General features: G+C 48.7%; 1 protein-coding gene across 1 annotated transcript in view; it reads left to right on the top strand.

Annotated features, from left to right (window-relative positions):
* Positions 1-22,884, top strand: part of Meiosin (meiosis initiator) — a 29,494-nt gene extending 6,610 nt beyond the window's left edge. Inside the window, exons 2-14 of the mRNA XM_046455469.2 lie at positions 8,748-8,838; positions 13,419-13,530; positions 15,288-15,419; positions 16,359-16,604; positions 17,620-17,728; positions 18,421-18,521; positions 18,958-19,113; positions 19,387-19,389; positions 19,471-19,544; positions 20,253-20,417; positions 20,489-20,733; positions 21,475-21,564; positions 22,161-22,884. Coding sequence (XP_046311425.1) covers positions 8,748-8,838; positions 13,419-13,530; positions 15,288-15,419; positions 16,359-16,604; positions 17,620-17,728; positions 18,421-18,521; positions 18,958-19,113; positions 19,387-19,389; positions 19,471-19,544; positions 20,253-20,417; positions 20,489-20,733; positions 21,475-21,564; positions 22,161-22,329 — 1,693 coding nt within the window. The 3' untranslated portion in view covers positions 22,330-22,884. The remainder of the gene's footprint in view (positions 1-8,747; positions 8,839-13,418; positions 13,531-15,287; positions 15,420-16,358; positions 16,605-17,619; positions 17,729-18,420; positions 18,522-18,957; positions 19,114-19,386; positions 19,390-19,470; positions 19,545-20,252; positions 20,418-20,488; positions 20,734-21,474; positions 21,565-22,160) is intronic.
* Positions 22,885-22,952: the final 68 nt, after the last annotated feature.

The raw sequence follows: 22,952 nt of genomic DNA, 5'->3' as shown, positions 1-22,952 counted from the left end.
AACAGGGCGGGGGTCTCCCCCGCTCTAGCTGGCATGAGGGGACCCTGGGGTCCCCGGAGTGGCACCGTGCGGCCGTGGGCCCCCCCTCCCCGGGGACAGGAGGGCGGACGGGCGCTGGGTGTAGGGCCACGGATGGGGCCAGGCCGGGGCAGCAGAGGCAGAGTTGGGGTCTCAGCGGGGCGTAGGCTCGGGGACCCTGGCCGGTTGGACCTACTGCAGGAGGTGGTGGAGCAGCAGAGGGGTTGGGGCTCTCGACTCCAGGCCTGGGGTCTAGGGTTTGCGTCTGGAGGGGACGGATTTTGGAATCTGAAGATCTCGCGTTTGACTGAAAGCTTTCCTGGTGGAATCGGGACATCCTCAATGGGGGATCGGGAAGTTCTTAGTTTGGAATTCTGGGGTCTGATTTGGGGGAGTGAAGCCTCAGTATAGATCTTGGGCTTCAAATCTCCATGTTGGGATATGAGATTAGGATGTGGAGTCCCAGTTTGGGTCTTTGATAATTAAATTTGAGGGCCTGGAACCCCCCACATGAAGTATGGGGCTTCAGTTTTAGGGTCTGGGGTCTTGGACTCATGTTGGATCCCAGTTTTAGGACTGAGGTCACAATTAGAGGGTCTGAAGTGACAGTTTGGGGGTCTAGATCCTTTATTTTAGGATCTGAAGTAAATTTAGGGATTGGGATTTGCTTTGGAGGGGCTTGGATTTCATACTTTAGGATCTGGGTTTTCAGCGCTGACGTTTGTGGTCTGCTTGATATTAGGATTGGGGTTCTATTTGAGGATCAGAAGTTGTCATTTGGGGGGCCTAGGGTATCAGTATTAGAAGTTAAGATTTGTAGGAATGGGGGAACTCCTTTTGGTTTCTAGGTCTTCACTTTGGGTGTTTGAAGTCATAGTTTTAGTGTATTTATATCACAATATAGAGAGAGGTCTGAAGCCGGTTTTCAGGTTTAATAGTGTCCATGTCAGGGTCTGGCATCTCACCAAAGTCAAAATTTGGGAATTTGCTGGATGGTTTTAGTTTTAGGTCCAAGTCATGATTTAGTAACTCAGATTTACAACTTGGGATTCATGGACTTCAGTTTAGAGTTTAATTTAGGTCTCTGAGCCCATAGTTGTTGGGAATGGGGGATATTATTTTGGGATCTCTGTGCTTAAAGAAGCACTATGGGAGAAATTAAGGGTGCCTATTACATGGCCAATTCCTCCTGGAATCATAATGGTCACTAATAATTTTTTCCTCTTTGCAGATGTTGGGTTCCAGCAGATACTTGTCTTCTCCTGAACAGCCCAGAGACAGTTGCCTGGTTCCCAATGACAGGTAATGGATTCCTCTACTTCCCTTATAGCTCCAGCCACTCTGAATAATAATAACATAATGTTTACTGAGCATTTACTGTTTGCCAGACTCTTTGCTAAGTCCTTTTGGTTGTATGGTATCTGTTAATCCTTACAACAATCCTAAAGGAAGTAGGTGAGAATATTCTCACCATTTCCCAGATAAGAGAAATCTAAGGTAATTGGCAAAGATTACCTCTAATATTAGCATTCTGAGGAAGCTGACATTTTTTTTCTTCCTTTGTTGTGAGGATGGAACCCAGCTTTTTATTTATTTATTTATTAGTTGTAGTTGGACACAATGCCTTTATTTTATTTATTTATCTTTTTTATGTGGTGCTGAGGATCGAACCCAGCGCCTCACACGTGCTAGACAAGCGCTGTACCACTGAGCCACAACCCAGCCCTCCTGGAACCCAGGTTCTTGAAATCATTCTGCCACTGATTTATACCACAGGGGCACTGTACTAGTAAGAATCTTTTTATTTTTATTTTTGGTACTGCTAATCCAACCCAGGGTTCATGCATACTAACTGAGCACTGTATCCCTGAGCCACATCACAAGGCTTAGGATTCTTGGAAAGGGAGTTTATACAAATTGAGGGTTGTGTCAGATTTTTCCCTCTGTCCAAAGTCTGGATAAAGAAAAATGACAGGGGCTGGGATTGTGGCTCAGCGGTAGAGCACTTGCCTAGCACGGGAAGGACCCAGGTTTGATCCTCAGCACCACATAAAAATAAAGGCATTGTGTTGTGTCCGTTTACACCAAAAAAAAAAATAAATAAATAAATAAAATATTTTTTAAAAAAAGAAAAATAACAGCCAGGTGCTATGGTACATGCCTGTAATCCCAGTGGCTTGGGAGGCTGAAGCAAGAGGATTGTGATTTCAAAGCGAGCCTCAGAAACTTAGGCTTTAAGCAACTCAGTGAGTCCCTGTCTCTAAATAATATACAAAAAAGGACTGGGAGAGCTGAGGATATAGCTCAGTTGGTAGAGTGCTTGCCTTGCATGCGCAAGGCCCAGGGTTCAATCCCCAGCACCACAAAAAAAAAAAAAAGACTGGGAATGTGGCTCAGTATTGAGTGCCCTGGCTGTAGTGCCTAGTACCCCCAAAAAGAAAAATGGCCTGAGTTCATTTTATCTCCTATGGTCTTCCCTAATGACTTTTTTTTTTTTTTTTTGGACGGGGGAAGGGTCCTAGGGGTTTAACCCAGGGGTGCTTTACCACTGAGATACATCCCCAGCCCATTTTTATTTTTTATTTTGAGACAGGTTCTCACTAAATTGCTTAGGGCCTCATTAATTTTCTGAGGCTGGTCTTGAACTTATAATTCTCCTGCCTCAGCCTTCCAAATTGCTGGGATTACAGGTGTGCACCACACTGCCTGCCTCTCCTAATGACTTTCTATTTATCTGTCTTCATTCATTCATTCATTAACTCCAAAATTAAGCATCTCCTTTGTTCAGGTTCTCTACTTAGGTACTGTGCTCAGAAGTAGCACCATGAAGAAAATGAAGAATGCCTATCTTGCTGCCCATTCCTCCCGGAATCCCAGAGATGACCAACAATTCAGTCTTTTTTTTTTAACCCCTCTCTAAATGTGAGGTCCTTGTATTAATACTCTTAGTTGCATTGAACAGAAAACCAGCTAAAACTGGCTTAAACATAAAAGGGGATTTATTGGATAATTTAAACAAAAAATTCAGAGATACTAGGCTTGGCTGTTGCAGGATAGGGGGTTAAATGATGTTGCCAGAAATCTGCCTTGCAGCTCTGCTCTTGTTCTTATTGTCTTCCTTCTCAAGCAGGCCCTCCCTTTGGGAGGGCAGATGCTTTCCAGCAGCTCAGGTCCATATCTTGCCAGTTTGACAACCCAGCATAGAGAGCCTCTTTCAAAAATTGATTGACTGTGGTTGGCCAGACCAGGGGTTCTGACCCTAGCCCTGAATTACTCACTGTCAGTTTTCTTGGCTGGAACTTGATTCTATCTGTGCTCCCTCCTAGAAGGGAAAGATGGGGCCAGCCTTTCTGAACCCCATGTACTGGTTGCCCAGAGGAGAACTGAGGTACCATGACCAGAAAAAGGGAATTGAATGTTGATTAAGCAAAAACTATGTTATCAACCTTAGTCATCTAATATAGTACCCAGCACCTTGTTCTCTCTTTGTGGGGAGAGGGTACTGGGGATTGAATCCAGGGGTATTTTCCTATTGAGCCACATCCCCAGACCTTTTTATTTTTATTTTGAAACAGAGTCTGGCTAAGTTGCCTAGGCCTCACTAAATTGTCGAGACTGGCCTCAAACTTGCAGTCCTCTTGCCTCAGTTTCCCAAACTGCTGGGATTACAGGCATACACCACTCTGCCCTGCCAGCTCCCTGTTCTCTAACATTCTTTATGCCTGACTCATTCTGACAAAAGACTGTACACCTTCTCTTTTTTAAAAATTTTTTTAGTTGTTGATAGACGTTTATTTCATTTATTTATATGCAGTGCTGAGAATTGTACCCAGTGCCTCACACATGCCAGGCAAGTGCACTACTGCTGAACCACAGTCATAGCCCCTGTACACCTTCTCTTGACCTAACATTTCATAGCATTCTGTATGTGACAGGTACTGTGTAGAACGCCTTCCAGACCAGATTAATTTTTTTTCCTAGCCACCTCCCTTTTATAAATGAGGGAGAAAATTAACTCAGAGAGATTAAAGCATTTGTATAAAGCCACACAACAAGTGACAGAACTAGGATTTGAATTCCAGTTCATCTGCTTCAAAAGCTGAAGCTATTTTTGTGTGGGGGGTGAGGAAACCTGGGGTTTGAATCTGGGAGTGCTCCACTACTGAGCCACATCCCCAGTCCTTTTTTATTTTGAGACAGGGTCTCACTAAGTTGGTTAGGGCCTTGATAAATTACTGAGACTGGCTTTGAATTTACGATCTTCTTTCCTTAGCCTCCTGAGCCACTGGGATTACAAGTGTGCACTGGGCCTGGGTCCCAGCTCTGTATTTTCTTTTGAGACAGGGTCTTGCTAAGTGCCAAGACTGACCTTGAACTTGTAATCCTCCAGCACGTGCTACTGTGCCCAGCCAAAAGTTAGATCTTATAATCAATCATTATGATGCCTCACTTTGGGGTAGTATTTCCTCTTAGTTCTTAGTTAAGGTAGATTAGGTACTAGGACTTTTTTGTTGTTGTTGTTGTTTTGGTAGTGCTGGGGAATAAACCCAGGGCTCAAACATTCTAGGCAAGTGCTTTACCACTGAGCTGCATCCCTAGCCCAGGATTTGGTTTTTCCAAATCTAATTAGAGATGTTTGGATGGCTTTTGTGAAGCTCCTTCTAGCTCATCTTACATAACATAAGGAAACTATGGTGTGTTTAGGCTGATTAGCTCAAAGACTAAACTCAAGTGTTAGTTATTTTCCATGTCAAAAGATGGAGAGGTTCCTGGCTGCACAAGAGGCTAAGGCAGGGGGATTTCAAATGTGAGGCCAGTCTCAGCAATTTAGCAAGGCCTAAAGCAACTTAGCAAGATCCTGTCTCAAAATAAAAAATAATAAAAAGGGCTGGGAATGTAGCTCAGTGGTTAAGCAGTCCTGGGCTCAATACCTGGTACCAAAAAATAAAAAGGACTGGAGATGTATCCTAGTGGTAGAGCACTTGCCTAGCATATAAAGCCCTGGGTCTCATCCCCAGTGTTTTCCTCCCAAAAAGGGCAAAGGCTGTCTCAGGACAGAAGTGGCATTTATTAGTTCAACAATTTTTTTATTGAGATACCTACTAAGTGCCAGGCATTATTTTGGGAGCTGAGGATACAGCCAGGGGTGTATTATGAATTATGGTCGCTAAAATTTTGCCTTCTTAGTCCCCTTCCTTCACTAAAAAAAAAAAAATAGCATTGATATAAAGATAAATACCATTCAGATTTGGTTGTATTTATTTTTTCTTCTACTTTAGAAGAAATGAAAACATTTCATGAGTCCTTAAAACTATCACAGGCCTTCAGCATTGTGCTTGTTGCAACTAAAGGATAAGTTTGCCTGGTGGATAACAGTAAATAAACACAAAAATCCCTGCCTTCTTGGAGTTTATATATAATGGCTAAATAATTTTAAAAGTAATATATCAGATGGTGATAAATGATAAAGGAATTTTATTTGGGTTGGATGGTCACAAAAGGCCTCTCTGAGGAGGTTACATTTAAACTAAATGCTTAAATGGTAAAGAAGAAACCCACCATGCAAAAATGCAAGAGAATATTCCAGGCAAAAAGGATGTTAAAGGCCCAAAGAGAAAATAGTGGCAGTTTAGAGAGACAGAATAAGGCCTTGCATGGCTAGAGCTTACCTGTTCCCTGTAGACCCAAAGGGCAGAACTATGGTTAGTGGGTGAAAATTACAAGGATTATGAGAAAAGAAATTGGCTAAAACCAGAAGCAGCCAGCAAAGAGAAAGGCAGCCTTGGGAGGAAGTACATGAGTCTCAGAGGCCCCTGAGAGCAGAGCCCAGGTTGAACCTACTCAGTACTTCTGCCCAGGGGATGCCTAGAGTTTGAGATTCCTAGTCACTCTTGCTCCCTCCTGATTTTTCTTCTAGAACTTTTGCATTTGCCCAGAATCTTCTCCCAGGTCTTTGCAAAATCCAGAATAAACCATCAGGAACTATGGTTAATTTGAAACCCTCTTAGATGTGAACAAGTAACACCTTAAACATAAGTAGACCTGGATGCTGTTTCTTCCTTGATGCCTGTATTGTTATTGTTATTGTTTCTCTCTGGGCTTCCAGGAGTCCCTCTAGGACAGAAGAAAGGTAGTATGCAAAAAATAAGTACCAAGCCCAATTTCATTTTCTTTTTTATATGTGTGTGTGTTCACACTGCTGGGGATTGAACCTAAGGCTTTGTGCATGCTAGGCAAGCACGAGTAGAATGGAATCCTGGGCTGGGAAATGTAGCTCAATGATAGAGTGCTTGCTTAGCTTGTGCAGGGCTCCAGGTTCAATTCCTAGCTTCAAACACAAGAAAACAATCCCAAGAGGATAGGGTTTAGCTCAGTGATAGAGCACTTGCCAATCATGGGTGAGAGCCTGGGTTCCATCCCCAACACTGCAAAAAAGAAAAAGAAATCCCTAGCACACTGGTAGTCCCAGCTACTAGGAAGCCTGAGGCAGGAGGATTGTAATTTCAAAGCTAGCCTCGGCAATTTATTGAGGCCCTAAGCAATTTAGAGAGATTCTGTCTCAAAATAAAAGGAGCTAGAGATGTGACTCAGTGATTAAGTGCCCCTAATACCCACCCCCCAAATTATATATATATATATATGTATGTGTATATATATATATATATATATATATATATATATATATATATATATATATGATATAATTTAGAGACCAGTTGATTTATTTTTTTTCATTTAGTTGACTAATCCATATGGCCTCTTGTGTTCACAAAGATTTTGAGGAGGATATCAAAGGATGTCAAGCCCTTAAATGGCTTCTGATTGGTCTAAAGATAAAGGCGAACTCCTTTTCACTGTGAACCTACAGTTGAGTCCCTGCCTCATCCAGCCTTTATCTCCTTCTCTATCCTTGTTTCATCCCATAGTACTCCTTGCTTTCTGTGCTCCTGGCGTGCCAGTTTTATTTCCTTTAAGTTTGCCAATGCTCTGTCCTGCCACAGGGCCTTTGCACGCGTTCCCTCTATTTGGAATGTTTTCTTTCCCTCTTCACCTGTATCTTTCCACTTGTCCTTTAGAACAGGTTCTGGTCAGGTTTATTTCTTCAGGAAAGACCTTGTTGATCAAGGCAAATCCTCCTATTACAAGCCCTTCCTTTATTAGGTCAAAGCCCCCTATTGCAAACTTCTATATCACCAAACAACACCTCTCCTTTATTCTCATCAGGAGGCCAACTTCATGGACATGTCGCCTAGGTAGTTGCTTAGCACCCTGCTTTTAGAAAGGCAGGATAATTGGTTAATTCTTTGCTTTCTACCATCATGAAATTCTTAATTTTTGGCACAAGACCCATTTTTCATTTGCAATGCTCCCCCTTGAAAATTATATAGCTTTGTATGGTCCTTGTTGCAACTTTATGTTTGGTTTTGTAACAGTTTGGTTGATTACTTTATCCCTGACTATACTGTGAGCTCAAGAAGAAGGGACTTTATGTATTTTTATAACAGTTCCTGACACAAAGTAGGTGCTAAGTAAGTAACTGCTGAATGAATGGATGAAAGAGAGATTCTTTTAGGAATTTGCTGTTTGGTTAGGAAGATGAGTGCCTCTCCCACATCATACACTGCTTCCTGAGTCATTACCCCCGTTGCCACGGTATCCTGCACAGGGCCTGGCCAACAGGAGGTATCAGTTTATATCGGTGCAAACTGGAGCTAACCCCATGAGTAATCAAGGGAGGTTTTTGTTTGTTTGTTTGTTTGGTTGGTTGGTTGGTTTTTGTCTTGGCCATGCTGTAGGTGACACAAAGTGTTGTGGACATTTAGAGTGGAGGAGGAAAGCAAGGGAGGTAGCAACTAAAGTGAGCCCTGAAGGAAGGACAATGATTGGTGGCATTGAGGTGTTTGGGCAGCCCCAGAGGAGTTGCATGGGTAGTGGCAGTGGTGTAATTTGGGAGAGGGGCTCCAGCATCTCTGTATCTTCATGTGGTAGGAAAGAGGGGTGGAGGGTTGTGTTCATGGGTATATTGTAAATCATGAATTCAGGAATTAAGTTCTGCAGGTTCCCAGGAGTCAACTTATTTCATGCCATTATTTATTATTCATTTATCCAATATGCAGTGAATTCCCACAATATGCCAGGCTCTGTCTAGTGTTAGGGATACGGTGGTGCTCCCCACAGCTGTAAGCCTTGTGCGGGGTTAGAGACAGGTGAGCACAGGGTCTGGGCAACTTGGCAGCAGCATGTCACCCATCCTGTGGACCAGGATCATTTCATGTGAGAGCGTCAAAGGAAGGATGAGACCAGAGTGGTCAGTGCTGGGTGGAAAGAGTGTTATGAGCCATGTTAAGGGTTTAAACTTGATCCTTAACAACGGGATGACATTGAGGAGTTTGAAGCAGGAAAGCCCACCCTGCCCCTAGCGGAGAATAGGATGGAAGAGGCCAGATAGGAGGCTGGGGGACCCGGGAGGATATCAGGGTGGATTTGGGGGGGGCTATGAAGATGGAGAGAAGGGGAGGGAGGGAGGGGAAGCATTTGGTGGCCAACTGGTCAAGGGGTTAAGGGAGAATGACAAGTGCAGACAATGCCTGGGACTCTGTCTTGGGTGTCCCAGAGTGGGGGCAGGGGCAGCATTGAAAGGGGGAACATTTAAGACAGAAGATTTGGGGGTCAGATTACAAATTCAATTTTGGATGTCCTAACCAAATCCAGCTCTCGTCCCAAACCAGGAATCAGAAGAAAAACCACTCCAGCAAGCTGCAAGAGCTGGCATTGCTGCTACCTGTGGCCCCGAAGACTGGCACCAAGAAGCTCACTAAGGTGCGGGACTGGTGGAAAGGAGGCAGTCTGGGGACACAGGTCTTCAGATAGCAGTAAGCTGGGAAAACCTAGCAGACCCTTTTAGTGTCAGCCTTGGAATGGGTATGGTCCTTCTCTGAAGGAATTTCTAGGAGTCCTGATCCCATGACTAGAAGCCTGGCAGTCCTTTTATGCAAGAGACAGGGGAATTGGGAGGGAAGAACAGAATACGGAGTCCAACAGCCAGAGGTTTGAGACACCCCCCCCCCCCAGCTCACAGCTGCAGAACTCTGGTCAGTTTCCTGAGTTTCTTGGCTTAAAACAAGGAAATATAACTACCGCTACCCAGAGATATCATGAGGCCAAAATGACATAATACTTGTGACAGGTTCTGCACGTTGCATACCCTGAATAAATATCAGTTCCCTCTTCAAGTCTCTTGTTTTGGGATCTGTGAGGTAGGACTGGGTGTGGTTTCCCAGGATGTCCCCATAGGCTCCTCAATAAATGTACATAGTGCCAAGCTAACACCTTGCTCCCAGGGGGAATAGCCTAATATGAGACTCAGAGATCTTGAAGGCTTGATATGACATTTTCTTGCTTTAGTTCCTCTCATTCACTCATGTACTCATTCATTCGTCAGCCATTTTTGGAAATATTGTTGGGTGCCAGAAGCTGTTCTGGTTACAACAAGGGAGGCAAAGAAATTTGAGACCCAGTTCTTCTCTGGGAACTCAGAGTCTGTCAGGAAGATGAAGATTTGAACACAGGAATAACTGATCCTAACTGGAATGTGCGACTTGTCTTTGCAGAGGTTCAGAGGAGTGGGTGTCTTGGAGAGATTTGCCTGACCCCAAACCTGGGCTTTTCCCTGCCCACCACATGTCATCAACCACAGGTCATGTTGAATCTTCCTCTTAAATCTCTCTCAACAGTAGGTGCTTTTATGAGTTCCCTAGGGCTACCAAAAAATCACCCCAAAATTAGTGACTTAAGAGACACAAACTTATTCTCTTATAGACTGGAGGTAGGATGTCCCAAATCAGACATACTGGTCTAGAGTCAAGGTGTCTGTGGGGTTGGTTCCTCTGAGAGGCTCCAGGGGACTGTCCACTGCCTTTCCCTTTGCCAGCTTCTAGAGGTCACCTACGCTCCCTGGCTCATGAGGGCCCAGGCTAGCAAGCAGCTTCGCATCTTCAAAGTTCTCCCCTCTCTTACTGCTTCTGTTGCCATATCGCCTTCTCTGCCTTTGTTCCCTGCCCCCACCCCCACTGTTTCCCTCTTATAAAGCCATTGTGATTCCATTGGGCACACCTGGATGCTCCAGAGTAATCTCCATCTTTAACTCACATCTGCGGAGTCCCCTTTGCCATATCAGGCAGCACATAGCACATCCATAGGTGCTGGAGACTAGAATGTGGATATCTTTGGAATTCTTTTTTTTTTTTTAATATTTATTTTTTAGTTATCGGTGGACACAACATCTTTGTTTATATGTGGTGCTGAGGATCGAACCCGGGCCGCACGCGTGCCAGGCGAGTGCGCTACCACTTCAGCCACATCCCCAGCCCTCTTTGGAATTCTTATGTGAACTATTTGAGGAATTGAGCATTTGCATATTTGATGTGCAGAGGTGTGTTTGAGGCTCTTAGGGAGCTAAAGACAATAAAGACACAGTCCACTTCCCTTGAGGAATGACAGACTAGTCAGGGGACAGGCAACATTTCGTAACTGACCAGATGACCACATCTCTTGGAATTCTTCCAAGGTTTCAGAATACTTTGTTCACCATTTATCCTCTGCTGTGTCAGGAATCTTTCTTCCCTGTCTTCATCCTCCTGAAGTTCAGCCCTGGTTCCCTTGCTCCTTGTATTACCTGTATCCCAGTGCAGACAATGCCTGGGATTCTGTCTTGGGTGTCCCAGAGTGGGGGCAGGAGCAGCATTGAAAGGGGGAACATTTAAGACAGGAGGTTTGGGGGTCAGATTGCAAATTCAATTCCCAGTCAGTGCCCAGCATCTCATGGTCAAACTTGTCTCTGTGTGAAGACACCATAGCCAGTCCCAGGGCTGTGTGACGGCTCATGAACTATTAGGTGTGGCTTCCCTGTGTTTGAGACTGGAGGTTTGTGGTGTCCTTCCACACCACTGTGGCTGATTAATTGCCCCCTACCCCATGTAGTCCTCAGCATAGTACCATGAGCATTTCCTTGTTTCTGACTCCTTTAGATGGAGAGTTATGCCAGTGCATATCCCATAAGGGAAAAATCTCTACCCCCCAGGGCCTCTAGGACCCCCAGGGCCCTGCCTAGAGCAGAGAGCAGGAGCAGCTGCTCCCAACTTACTGAGAGTTCCAGATTCCAGATCTTGACTGCTAAGCATCTTAGATTCGAATCCTCATTTAATTGTCCAACAAGGCTTGGGAGAGATGTATGGTTAGGCTCACTTTGGTTTAAGGAAACTGACGTGCAGAGGGGTCACGTTGCCCAGAGGCACACAGTGGGGCAATGAGAGAAATGTCATTCCAAAGCCCTGTGCTTCAACCCTGCTGTCACAGAGAGCTCAGTGGATGTCTATTGAATGGCTGAATCAATGCCATATGTTGAGATAGTGATAAGGTCCCTGGGATTCAAACCTCAGGGGCAGCAGCCAAGGCCACCCTCCCCAGTTATCAAATACGAGCTTCTGCTGAATCCTGGGTGATTCTCAATTGCTTTCTGCATACAACCTTTAGACTAGTTGTAACAAGTAACATTTATAAGTTACTTGACAGTTAACAAAGACTTAATTTTGTGCCAATCCTGTTATTAGAAGGAATAAATTAAAAAAGACAGTATCAGCTCTTGGAAAAAATCCACTGTCTAGCAATATATATATTTTTAAATCCCTAGGAAACCTGGTAAAGGTGATCTCATTCAGTCTTCAACCAAGCATTTATTAGGCAATCAATGTATCACACCCTGTGCTGGACAATTTTACATTCACCAATTGTTTACTTTTTTTTTTTTTTTTTTTTGGTACTGGGGATTAAACCTAGAGTCACTTTACCTCTGAACTACATACCAAGCCCTTTTAGTTTTTTTTTTTATTTTGAGGGAGGGTCTCACAAAGAGGCTGGCCTTGAACTTGTGATGCTCCTGCTTTAGCCTCCTGAGACACTGGGATTACAGGGAGGCACCACCACCCTGTTTTCTAATTATTTAGACTAATGGCAGTCCTTAGAGCCCAGCTGAATATCCTCATTTCCATTGCACAGATGAGAAAATCAAAACTTGGTGAAGTACATAAAATGACCTGTTTTTAATGCACAACCAAGTGGTAGTTTGGATCCAGGTTTTAAAACCAATGTTCTCTTGGCTATGTCACACGTATTTCTTAGATTATATACTTCTGTTATAGCATCCTTCTTTGGATACTACTAAATCATTTCACTGACTGTCTATATTGTATTTTATGGAATACTTTCATGTAAACCCCCTCATGAGACCCTGTTTCCTTATTTGTAGTTTGAGAGTTTATTTCTGATTTTTTATTATTCTGTGGATCCAGTTTGATTCAAAACTGGTGAACTTCCCTCACCTTGTCACCCAAATAACTCCTTCTACTCTTTTTTTTTTTTTTTTTTTTTTTTGTGTGTGTGTGTAGTGCTGGGGATTGAACCCAGGGCTCTGTGCATGCGAGGGAAGCACTCTACCACCAACTGAGCTATATCCCTAGCCCTCCCTCTACTCTTTAGGCCTGTTTAAATGCTACCTCCTCAAAGAGGCCTTTCCAGACACCCTAATTTTGGGGTCCTTTGTTTGTGGTCTTTTATTCATAATGCTTATTATATAGTTGGTAATTTTGAATGATTTGTGAGTTGATTAGGGTCTGTTGCCCTCACTAGACTGTAAATTCCATGAAGGCAAACAAAACATGTCTAGCTTACCCTGACATACCTCTTCTAGCTCTGTATCCCATATCAACTCAGGAGGCAGTAGGTAACTGGATGGGCGATGCCTACACACTGGGCAGGAGGCATCCTCTTGGCGGGAGGTTCCATTCCTCTGATAGTCCCTGGCTATATGCTTGGGATACAGAAATCAATTAGCCACAATTTCACCATCAAGTAGTTCAAGGTCAGTGGAAGTGAAGGACATGTCAACAGATAATTATAAAACAGCGTTGCAAGTACCCTGGTTGAAATTGGCCCAGGGTGTTACAAGAGTGCTGAGGAGGGCAGCTGAGCCAGCCTGGGTGAGAGGGGTCAGGAGGGCGGGCATGCTGCCGAGAACCAGAAGAGGAGATAGAGGTGAGGAGTTCATGGGGGAAAAGAGGAGGATTTGCAGACCGGAAATACAGCATGAGCAAAGAGCCAGGGGCCAGAAGCTGAGCTGTACGTGTTGAAAAACAACCAGGAGGCAGGCAGACCTGAGTTCAGATTCTAGCTTTTCTACCTCGTTTCTCCAGATCCCTTTGGCATTCTAAGCCTGTTTCCTCAGGTGACACCCCACCCCACCCCCTGCCACCTCACTGAGGCCTGCCTGTCTCTGGTTCCCAGCAGCCTCACGTTTTCCTGAGTCCTGGCTCTTGTTCTCAACCCTGTCTTTCTTTTGGGGGCAGAAGGAGATTCTGCTTCACGTCCTGCACTACATTCAGTACCTCCAAAGAAGCATCGATGTGGCCAAGGCCTTGCTCAAATTCCACACCAGCGATGGGGAAGGTGGACTTGGGGGTAAGCAGTTCAGACAATGTTTCCTAGTGTTTGCTACAGGCCAAATGTTGTCCTGGCCATTGTGGACATTGAGTGACTTAGATGAGTCCAGTCTCCCTCCCTGCCCTGGACTCTCACAGCTTTATGGAGGGGAAGCCATCAGAAAGTTGTTCAAGATGCTGTGGGGGCTTAGAGGAGGGGCTTCCAAGGACAGCAGGAGAAGGGGACCCTGCCAGACAGAAGGAACCATGTGGGTGAGAGTGTGAAGGCATGAGGAGGCCCATGTGGGACATTTGGGGACAGGCAAGTGGTGAGTGTGATTGGAGGGACCATGTAGCATCCCGAGCTAGATCAGGACTGAAGTGTGTCTCCATGACCTCAGCCTGCTGTGTTTCAGTTCCCGTCCTCTGCAGAACAGGACACACCAGCACTTGGCTTGTCATAGGGATTAAATACATATGAAGAAACAACAGGCGACTGGGGTTGGGGCTCAACATAGAGCACTCAGAGCACTGCCCAGCATGCGGGAGGCACTGGGTTGGATCCTCAGCACCATGTAAGATAAATAAATAACATAGAGGTATCGTGTCCACTTATAACTAAAAAGAAATACTTAAAATATATATGTGTGTGTGTGTGTGTACATACATATATACATATATATGTTTTCTTTAAAGAAAAAGAAAAATAGCACCTGGAGCAGCGGCCACCCAGTGTTGCGCAGGGTGCCCAGTGCTGTCGGTGTTGCTGGAGTGCGAGATACTCAGGCAGGGTGGCAGGAGATGAGGCTGGAGGGGCTCACCAGGGGCTGGGGGAGCAGGGGTGAGGTCCTGAAGGGCTTCTGGTACACAGCTACAGAGAGAGATGAAGACAATGAGAGTTACTGAAGGATTTTGGGCAAGGGAGTCATGATCAGATTTGGTTTGGGGTTTGGTTTGGAGACGGAGTCTCTGTCTGTTACCCAGGCACTCTATCCTTTTACCTAAGCTTCCCAAGTCGCTGGGATTCTAAACACACAATGCCACACCTGGCAGATTTTTTGTTTTGTTTTGTCCTAGAACAGGGTCCATGACATCTAGAGGACTGATTGTGAAGGAAGAAACTGGAATCAGGGATATCAGAGAAAATGGTTTTAGGAATATCTCTGGACAAAAGACAATGAAGCCCAATCTAGCACTGTAGCTGGGAATGTGGACAGAAGTGGGTGAACTTGGGAGATGTTAATAATAAGGAAGACTTGAGAGGCCAGAGGCAGAGGCCCAGGGCGACCCCAGGTGGGTGGTAGCACCTTCACTGTATTGAGAAAGATGAGAAGGAACAGGTTTGGGGTGGGGAAGAGGCATCTGGGAAGGGGTGAGTCTGTTCATCCTCTTGGCCAGCCCTGGGGAACCTGACTTTGCCCCTGTGCTTCTGCCTCCTGGCTGTGCAACTGAGGACAGGTCTGCTTCCTCCCACATCTGGGTTTCCAGGCACTGTGCCTCTTAATCCCCTCTACAGGAACGCTCAGTCAGACGAGTCCCCTTGCTCCAGTGTCTGGCACCATCTCCTCAAAGCCTTCTACTGTTGGGGGGGAGGGCAATTTCTGACCACATCCCTGAGCCCCATGTTTCCTCTTTAGGGAGCCCAGTGGCCTTGGGGCCTGCACAAATCACAATTCCATATGTGAGTTCTGCCTGGGGGCCCGCTTTATCCCAGGGTTAGGAAGCATCATCTAGAGAGCAGGAAACATGCTAGAGTGAGGACTAGGATCTGACCTGTCCACTTCTCTGTCCCAGCAGGGCTGGGTCGGAACCCAGCTGTGGGCCCAGCCAGGCGGAAACACTCAACCCCCTCCAGCTCCCCGTGCTCTCGGAAGTCTCGTCTTTGGGGGGCCTGCCGGAAACCTCGGAAGAAGCTGACTCGAGCACCAGGTATGAGCTGTCAGCGGAGCAGAACAAGAAGGCAGGGGTCAATGGAACAGGACTCCCTCTCCAGGGTTGCCATGGCCCTGCTCAGGGGTCTGCTCAGCAAACTATGCCAGGGTCAGATCCCACTCCTCCTAGTAGGAGCTCAGTGACCTGGAGTGGGCCACTCTCCTCTAAACCTCTGCTTCCTCACTGAAAAACACATCACCTGCCACAGGAGAACAAGCACGCACTCTGCCCAAGCAGAGCTCATGTGAGAGACACTGGTCAGGTCCAAGGAGCGCAGCTGCTGTTTTTATTTATTGCCCTGTACTCGGTAATCATTCTGGACCAGAGAATTGGGGAGTGTGCAGTGACAGGAAGATCCACATGTGGGAGGCAGTGTCCTGGGGCCAGCCCCAGCCATGCTACTCACTTGCTCCCCTTCTCATTTGTGGGACTCAGTTTCCGTGACTATAAAATGGGAGCCGGAGAGGCAGGGGTATAGTGCAGTATTTGCCTGGCATACCCACGGCCTTGGGTTGGATTCCTAGTAGAGCCAAAAAAAAAAAAAAAAAAGTTGGATCTCATCGGTGACTCCCTGGCTATACATCTAAATCACCTGGGGTGCTTCAAAAAAAAAAAGAAAAGAAAAAGAAATCCTATTCTTGTGCTTTTTACCTAGAGAATTGGGTGCCCTCTGTCTGTGGTGGAACATCAGAGCAGCTGTGTCTTTTTGTTTTTTAAGAGCTTGCAAGGTATATAGGTGGGGGTTGGGCTAAATGACCTCTGCTTGAGTATCTGAGCATGCCTGGAAGGGCTGGCGAGTGACCAAGCCATACACAGCTTTAAAACAGGCTGTCAACCCAGAGCAAAGGAGGTCCCCAACTGAGCCATATTCTGGGGTAGTCAGGGAACACTCCCTACACACAGGGTCCTCTGACACCCATCTCTCTGCATTCTCAGAACGTCAGACCCGGGACCAGAAACCTCGCCGTTCCCTGGCCCTAGACAAACCTGAGAAGACGGTGACCACGTCCCCAGACCAGAAAGAAGGAAACGTGGGGGGGATCACCACCCCTCCAAGATGCCCAGACCCCTGGTGTGACCTCAAAGCTGCATTTGCCTCATTTCAAGGCGATGGAGAAGGAGGAAGATCCCAGCTGACGTTGCTGGATATAGCCGAAAACATCGTCCTTGGTGACATCGCAAGTTGGTCTCTTTCCTCACCATGAGTTTCATCTTTACAGGCTCTTTGCTGGGGACTTGCTGAGTAGCTGGGGATACAGTGGTGATCAGAGTAGACCCTGCCCCTCATCTCACGGAACTTATGGTTTTGTTCCCAGTTTTCTTTCTCATTTCAGGCTCTATTGTGGGTAAGGGAGGGAGAAGATCAGGGCTACCCTCCTGTTAGGCTTCAGGTCACAGAAGTGGGATAGGGTAGGGTATCCTGAGAAGACCTCACCCGAAGCAGCCACAATGTCTCTTGTGATTGCCCTGTCACTCCACCAACTGAAATAGGCTTGCTGATGCATCTAGCAAAGAGCTGGGTGGAGAGAGGGGATTTGAACTCAAGGCCTAGCCTCATACTGGCTGCAAGGCCTTGGGCAGTTGGTTCCTCTGTTCATTCATGTAGCCCCCATTCTGAATGCCTGCTCCGGGCCAGGACATGTGCAGAGTGCTCCTGACATATCAGGGACTAAGGTCACAGTCCACTGAAGGAATCGCCCACATCACCAGATGCTGATGGTCCACAGTGACCAGACTTCCTGGGTTTCCCAGGAGGCTGTTGGCCCCAGAGCAGGCATCTGACCCAGCCTGGGGCTGAGGGAGTGCTTCACAGATCTTCTTGCTAACTACAGTGTTGGCAAGCTACCCGATATCTCAGTGCCTCACTTTACCTATAGTATAATAATGGTGTCCTCCAGCAAAGGGTCACTGAAAAGGATTTTAAGTGCTTCAAACAGGGCTGGCCACAGTAAGCACTGCATTCTTGCTTGTGATTATTGTCGTTCCACTTAAGGATTTTATCCTCATTACAGCTTCTGATAGGGATATGAGATTCAAGAAACTTCAGGGTGACATGGGCACCCCCAGCCTCACACAGAGGTCCTATAGACTAAGGTTTTGGTCAGGATGGTGGAGCAGAAAGTTGGGTGGCAGAACCTGGCTCCTCCCCATCCTCTATGTCGACCCACAGAAGCAGTCATCCTAATTTGCCCCCCAGGCTGCTGTTGTGCAAACAGTGCCCAGGATGGAGAGCCTGACCCTGCTTTGGAGGCCCAGAGAGGGGCTGAAGGGATCCATTTCCTAAGCAGGATACACCCCTATTCCAGGTGAGGGCACTCTGAGGGCACTGGTGGGCGGGGCAGAGGAGTTTGGGCTGGCATGGTGAGGGGTCCTAAGAAACAAGGCCAGGGTTCATCCTTTTCCAGTTCTCCTGAGCACTGCCCTGGGCCTGCTTTATGCTGACTGCACTGAGCTCTCTGGAGTCTGGCTTCCATCTCTCAGAACCTGGCCACAGCCTCCCCACTGGCCTCTCTGCCTCCAGTCTCCCCCTGCAGCCCATCTTCACTTGAGTAGCTTTTCTAACACAGAGAACTTGGCCTTGACCCTTCCTTGGTGCCTAGCAGGTAGAGCCCAGTTATCTTAACTGGCATTGGAGACATTCTGTGACCTCATCTCCTGCCCTCACCCTGGCTCTTACACCTAAGAGGATGCTCACCACGCCCCAGCCTCTGAGCTTTACATTCATTCTGGTCCCTCTTCATGGACAGCTCACTCCCCAGGCCCACCTGTGACACTGCCTGTCCTTCAGTCCTCACTGAGGTCCTCCTCCCACTGCCCTCAGCGTTGCCCCTCTGGCGCCAGCTCACCTCATAGGCCTAGAAGCCCCTGGAGGCTGGGCGCTCAGCTGACCGAGCTCCCTGGGACCTGCACACAGCCAGCCACAGGAGACACTGGAGGGGTCACACAGCAGTTCCCAGCTCAGGGCTCTGTGTTTGCCTCTTAATTCCACCTGTCACAGGCAGAAGCTGGTCTTCTGTGATTCCAGTGAGGAGGTGGACAAGGAAGTCCCAGATGCTGACCCGTGGCTTCCTGCCTGGACCCCAGAGGGCAGCCCTCATGGTGACTGAAACTGTCTCTCTTCCTTCTGAGGATTTCTATGGCAGGGGAAAGTGGGAAGGAGAATGGGGATCTGCTAAGAACAGGGATGGTGACTGCACTGTTCCTGCTGTCACTCTGATGCTAGTTGCTAGGACAGACATTGCTAATCAATTATCATTCTTTCCCTTGAGTCCAGATACTACCTCAGAATCTTTCTTAACAGAGCTGCAGGTAGATATATCAGTCTATTGAATCTCTGACCCATTATGATGATTTTTTCCCTTTGCTATCCCTGAAATAATGCCAGGCACTGTGTCTCTTAATCCCCTCTATAGGAACGCCCAGTCAGGAACGAGTCCCCTGGCCCCAGTGTCTGGCACCATCTCCTCAAAGCCTTCTACTGTTGAGGGGAGGGCAATTTCCAACCATATTACTGAGCCCCGTGTTTCCTCTTTAGGGAGCCCAGTGGCCTTGGGGCCTCCCCAAATCAATAATTGGAGTGTGACAGGCCACCCAAGTGAGATCCTAGGACTAAGTCCTTCCCTCTTCAGCTCCCCTGGAAAATTGCTGCCAGAACAGATCTTGGAGGATGGCAATGAGTACCTGACCCAAGGTAAGCCTCCAGGGCAAGACTGAGGCTCCAGTCACTCAGAACATGGGGCACCCACCAGGTGCTCAGGCCTATGCCGTACTCTGGCCGCCCAGAGCCCTATCTCATCCAGGCCCTGTCTCAAGGCACCCACAGCCCAGCACAAGAGAGGGAAAGGCTCAGGAGCCTGATCAGGGAGCCACATGCTCCTCCCTGGGGCTGGAGGGGTCCCACGGCAGCTGACCTGTGAGGGGAATTGGACGTGGGGTAGGAGAAGGCCAGACAAGGGGGTTCCAGCTGGTGGGGACAGCAGGGCAGAGGCTCAGTGCAGTGGGAGAAGCACTTCCGTTCTAGCCAGCACTGTGGTGTCCCCACCAACAGGCCTCTTTGAAGAAGTGCTCTTAGAGCCTGAGTCTCGACCTTCTGCCTGTACCCTTGAGGCACCCCAAAAGAAGGTAGGCGACACCCACCATATGTCACCCCACCTCCCTGCTCGACCCATTCCCAGACTCAGCCCTCTAGCCACCCAGCCACCTGCCCCCATCCATCTACCAAGTAGGGGGCTCCTGACTTTGTTTGATGGGTGAGAAAAAACCTGAACCCAGAGAGTGGCCCAGGAATTCTCAGTTTGAGTAGAGACCAATCCCAGGACTGCAGCCCTCCTGGGCCCTGGGCCAACCAGGGCAGCACCTCTGCTACAGAAGGTCACTGCTAATGGAGAGGCAGCTCTAGTCCTCCACAGATGATTCCTCCAGTGTTGCCTCAATGAGTACCTGAGTTGGTGGCAGAAACATGCCGTTAGCTCCTAGCTAGTGCCGGGCGCTGTGGGAGGTTCTTCCCAGCCCTGCAAGGCCTGTATTGTTACCCCTGTCGTGTAGATGAGATCCAGGCTCAAAGAAGTTCAGACTTCCCAGAGCACCACAGCCTCTAGGCCACTAGTACGCTGATGGGGTGGAGGCGACACTGCCCCAGGATGGGAGGAAACAAGTCGCCCCAGCCATTCCTGCCCCACTTAGCCTGCTATGGGAACTTGGGAGTGTGTGCCTGAGTGTCCCGAGGCTGTGGAGACTGTGAGGCTGCTTGCATTCTGTCCTGGGAAATCAGTGAGTGGAGGGTGATCCCAGCCCCCACCCCAACCATCTTTCTCCCTCATCATGGCCCAGAGCGTACCTCTAGAGGCACCTGAAGCGCCCCCTGACTCCCACAGCCTGTGCCAGTCCTCGGTCTCACTGGACCACTGCTACCTCTCTTTGAGTGAGGCCAGCAAGGTGCAGTCCAGCCCCAGCACTGAGGAGAGCGACTTGGAGTCCCTGTGGGGGCAGGAAGAGGTGAGGGCTGGCATCTGCGGAAGGCGGGTGGGTTTCTCTTGCCCTGGCACTTACCACTCTTCTCTGTCCAGGACATGCAGGTCGACCCTGAGGGCTTGCAGTCCTCTAGTGATGAGGATGACGACTATACATGGACCCCCACCCGGAGGGCCTCAATCCTGCCCACAGGTGGGAGAAAGACCAGGAAGGGCCGGACCAGCAAGGGCCCTTCGAAGCCCAAGGAGAGCAAGAAAGCCCCATGTCCTACCCAGATGAAGAAAAAGTGTGTGAACGGCTTCATCATGTTCTGCAGGATGAACCGGAAGCAGTACATTAGGTGGGTGAGGGTCCCCGGCAGCCCCTGGTAGGTCCCTGATTTCACTCTGCCTCTAGGTTGTGTGGCTCCCACTTGTGAGAGTTACTTGCCCTTTCCTAGGACCCACCAGCCCCTCCACGGCCACAGTTCTTCCCCAGCCCTGTCGCACTGATCTGGTCCTTTCAACTGTGTGCAGTGAAACCAGCTCAAATTTGAGGGGAGAAAAGGAAATTAATTTGCTTATATAACTTTAACAAAAAGCGGCCAGTGTTGCCTGCCCTAAGATGTGGTTGGTTCCAGGGCTGAACGATGCTGTCCAACTCCGCTCTCCTGAGCTGGCTTCATTCTCCAGAATACTGGGAACAGGGACACCTGGGAGCTCTGGCTCAAGTCCAGTCTGCCCCCAGCAGTCCCTGTGGGGAGGAGGCTGAGCCGGCCGCTTGCCAGAGTGAAGCCGGGGCCTGGGAGTGTCCTGAGCCACAGTGGACAGTGGGTTCCTGTACAGGAAGGTCTAGGTGCTGGCCTGTAGTCACCACCTCACTCTCCTGGACACTGGGTTCTTAGTTGGGAGCGGCTATTTAATGCCTTTCCCTTCTTTGACCTCAGTTCCGGAGGGTGTATGATGGTGGCCGCGGGCTGCAGGGATGGGAGACGGCACTGATGGGAAAGCTGAGGCTGGGAGAGGGCCAGAGACCCTGTGTGGCCGCACTGCTGGTCTCCACAGGCCTCTCCTGACCACCCCTCCCGCCCCTCTTGTTCCAGAGCCTGCCCTGGGACTGCATCCACAGCGGCCACCAAGGAACTGGCCCAGCTGTGGCGGGTGATGACCCTGCAGGAGCGGAGACCATACTGGTAAGAAGCCCTGCCAGAGACCCTGTGAGGAGCCAGCAGCAGGTCCCAGCCTTCCTCTAGGGTTCAGAGCCTCGAGCCTGTGGTGCTGGAACAGGGTGGGAGCTCACTGAGCTGAGTCTTTCCTGAAAGACTTGGAGGTGACAGAGAGAGGTGTCACCTAGTAGCTCAGAAAGGCAGATGATTTCACTGGGTTTTGGACCTTGCTGCTAGAGGTTCTCCCCGGCTCTGCCACGGGGAGCTCTCAGAGCCTGGCTTTCAATTCCTGCTGCTTGGCCTCCTCCCTCCTGCCTCTGATCCCCGCCTCCCCGAAACCTGTCTTCTCCACCAACTCCGGATAGCTGTCACTGGCCACCTCTGAAGTGGTCCCTGGAACACTCCTCAACACGAAGTTTCTCACACCCCAAAGCCCCTTGGAGTGTGGGGTTCCAGCAAGGGACCCTTGGCCACGTCCCGTCTTAGCCTGGGACTTGGAACCCAGGGCTTGGCCTCCCACTTGTCCTCGGCCTTGGTCCCTGCTGGGGCTGGAGGACCAGGGGTGGGACAGCGATGGTGGGAGGTGAGAGAGGAACCTGCCCCGCTGCCACCTCTCCCCGCAGCATCAAGGCCCGCAGGTTCAGCCGCCAGCATAACCGCATTGTGAAGCAGGAGAACTCCAGCAGTGAGGACGAGGACTGGGAGACCCCCAAGCCTTTCTACCAGCTGCTGGCGGAGAAGGCACACAGCAACCCAGACCTGCCCCCCCTGCCGCCTCTTCACCCCCAGTGAGAGGGCTGTCCACCTAGGCGAGCTCCCTCACCCCAGCTTCTGCAGCACTCCTCGGAAACCAGGAGCCGGTGGTGAAGAGGCGTCTGTTCCCTTCTGGGCTTCAGCCCCTGCCACTGTGGGTCCCTGGGCCAGCTCCCGTGGGACTGGGGAAGAGGTGTATTTATTGACCCCTGAGACACTGAGCCCCCTTTCCACCCCATGGTTATTAGAGGAGCCTTAGGGTGGAAAGAAACCCTAGATGAAATGCAGGCAGGTGATGCTGGAGAACAGGGACTCCGCTCTGCCCATCCTGTCCCCAGAATCAAATGGTTTCAACCTGTTCATGCTCAACTCGCCCCTCCCTGCCCCGTTCTATTTATAGACTATTTATTGTTTTAAACCAAATAAAAGCAAGTGGAATCCTTGTTGCCAGCAAAGGAAACAGGGTAGGCCTTCTGGTGTCTCCCTGCTTCTTTGGCCCTGGGTGGTCCTCCCACCCAGCTCTGGAGGCCTGCCATGTCAGGGTCTACAGTTTGAAAGTCACCTCGCTGCCCACACCTTCCTCAGCCCATGAGCCTGGACTCAAGCCCCCTTCTTAGGAAGCATGGTCAGAGAGCCAGGTTCTCAGGCAGGGCTGCTGCTGT

The sequence above is a fragment of the Marmota monax genome, unplaced genomic scaffold (assembly GCF_021218885.2).
Source record: "Marmota monax isolate L192 unplaced genomic scaffold, Marmota_monax_Labrador192_F-V1.1 WCK01_AAM20220418_F8-fsc00149, whole genome shotgun sequence".
Classification (NCBI taxonomy): domain Eukaryota; kingdom Metazoa; phylum Chordata; class Mammalia; order Rodentia; family Sciuridae; genus Marmota; species Marmota monax.
The sequence above is the reverse complement of the archived record's forward strand: the minus strand, read 5'-3'. Positions and strand labels throughout refer to the sequence as shown.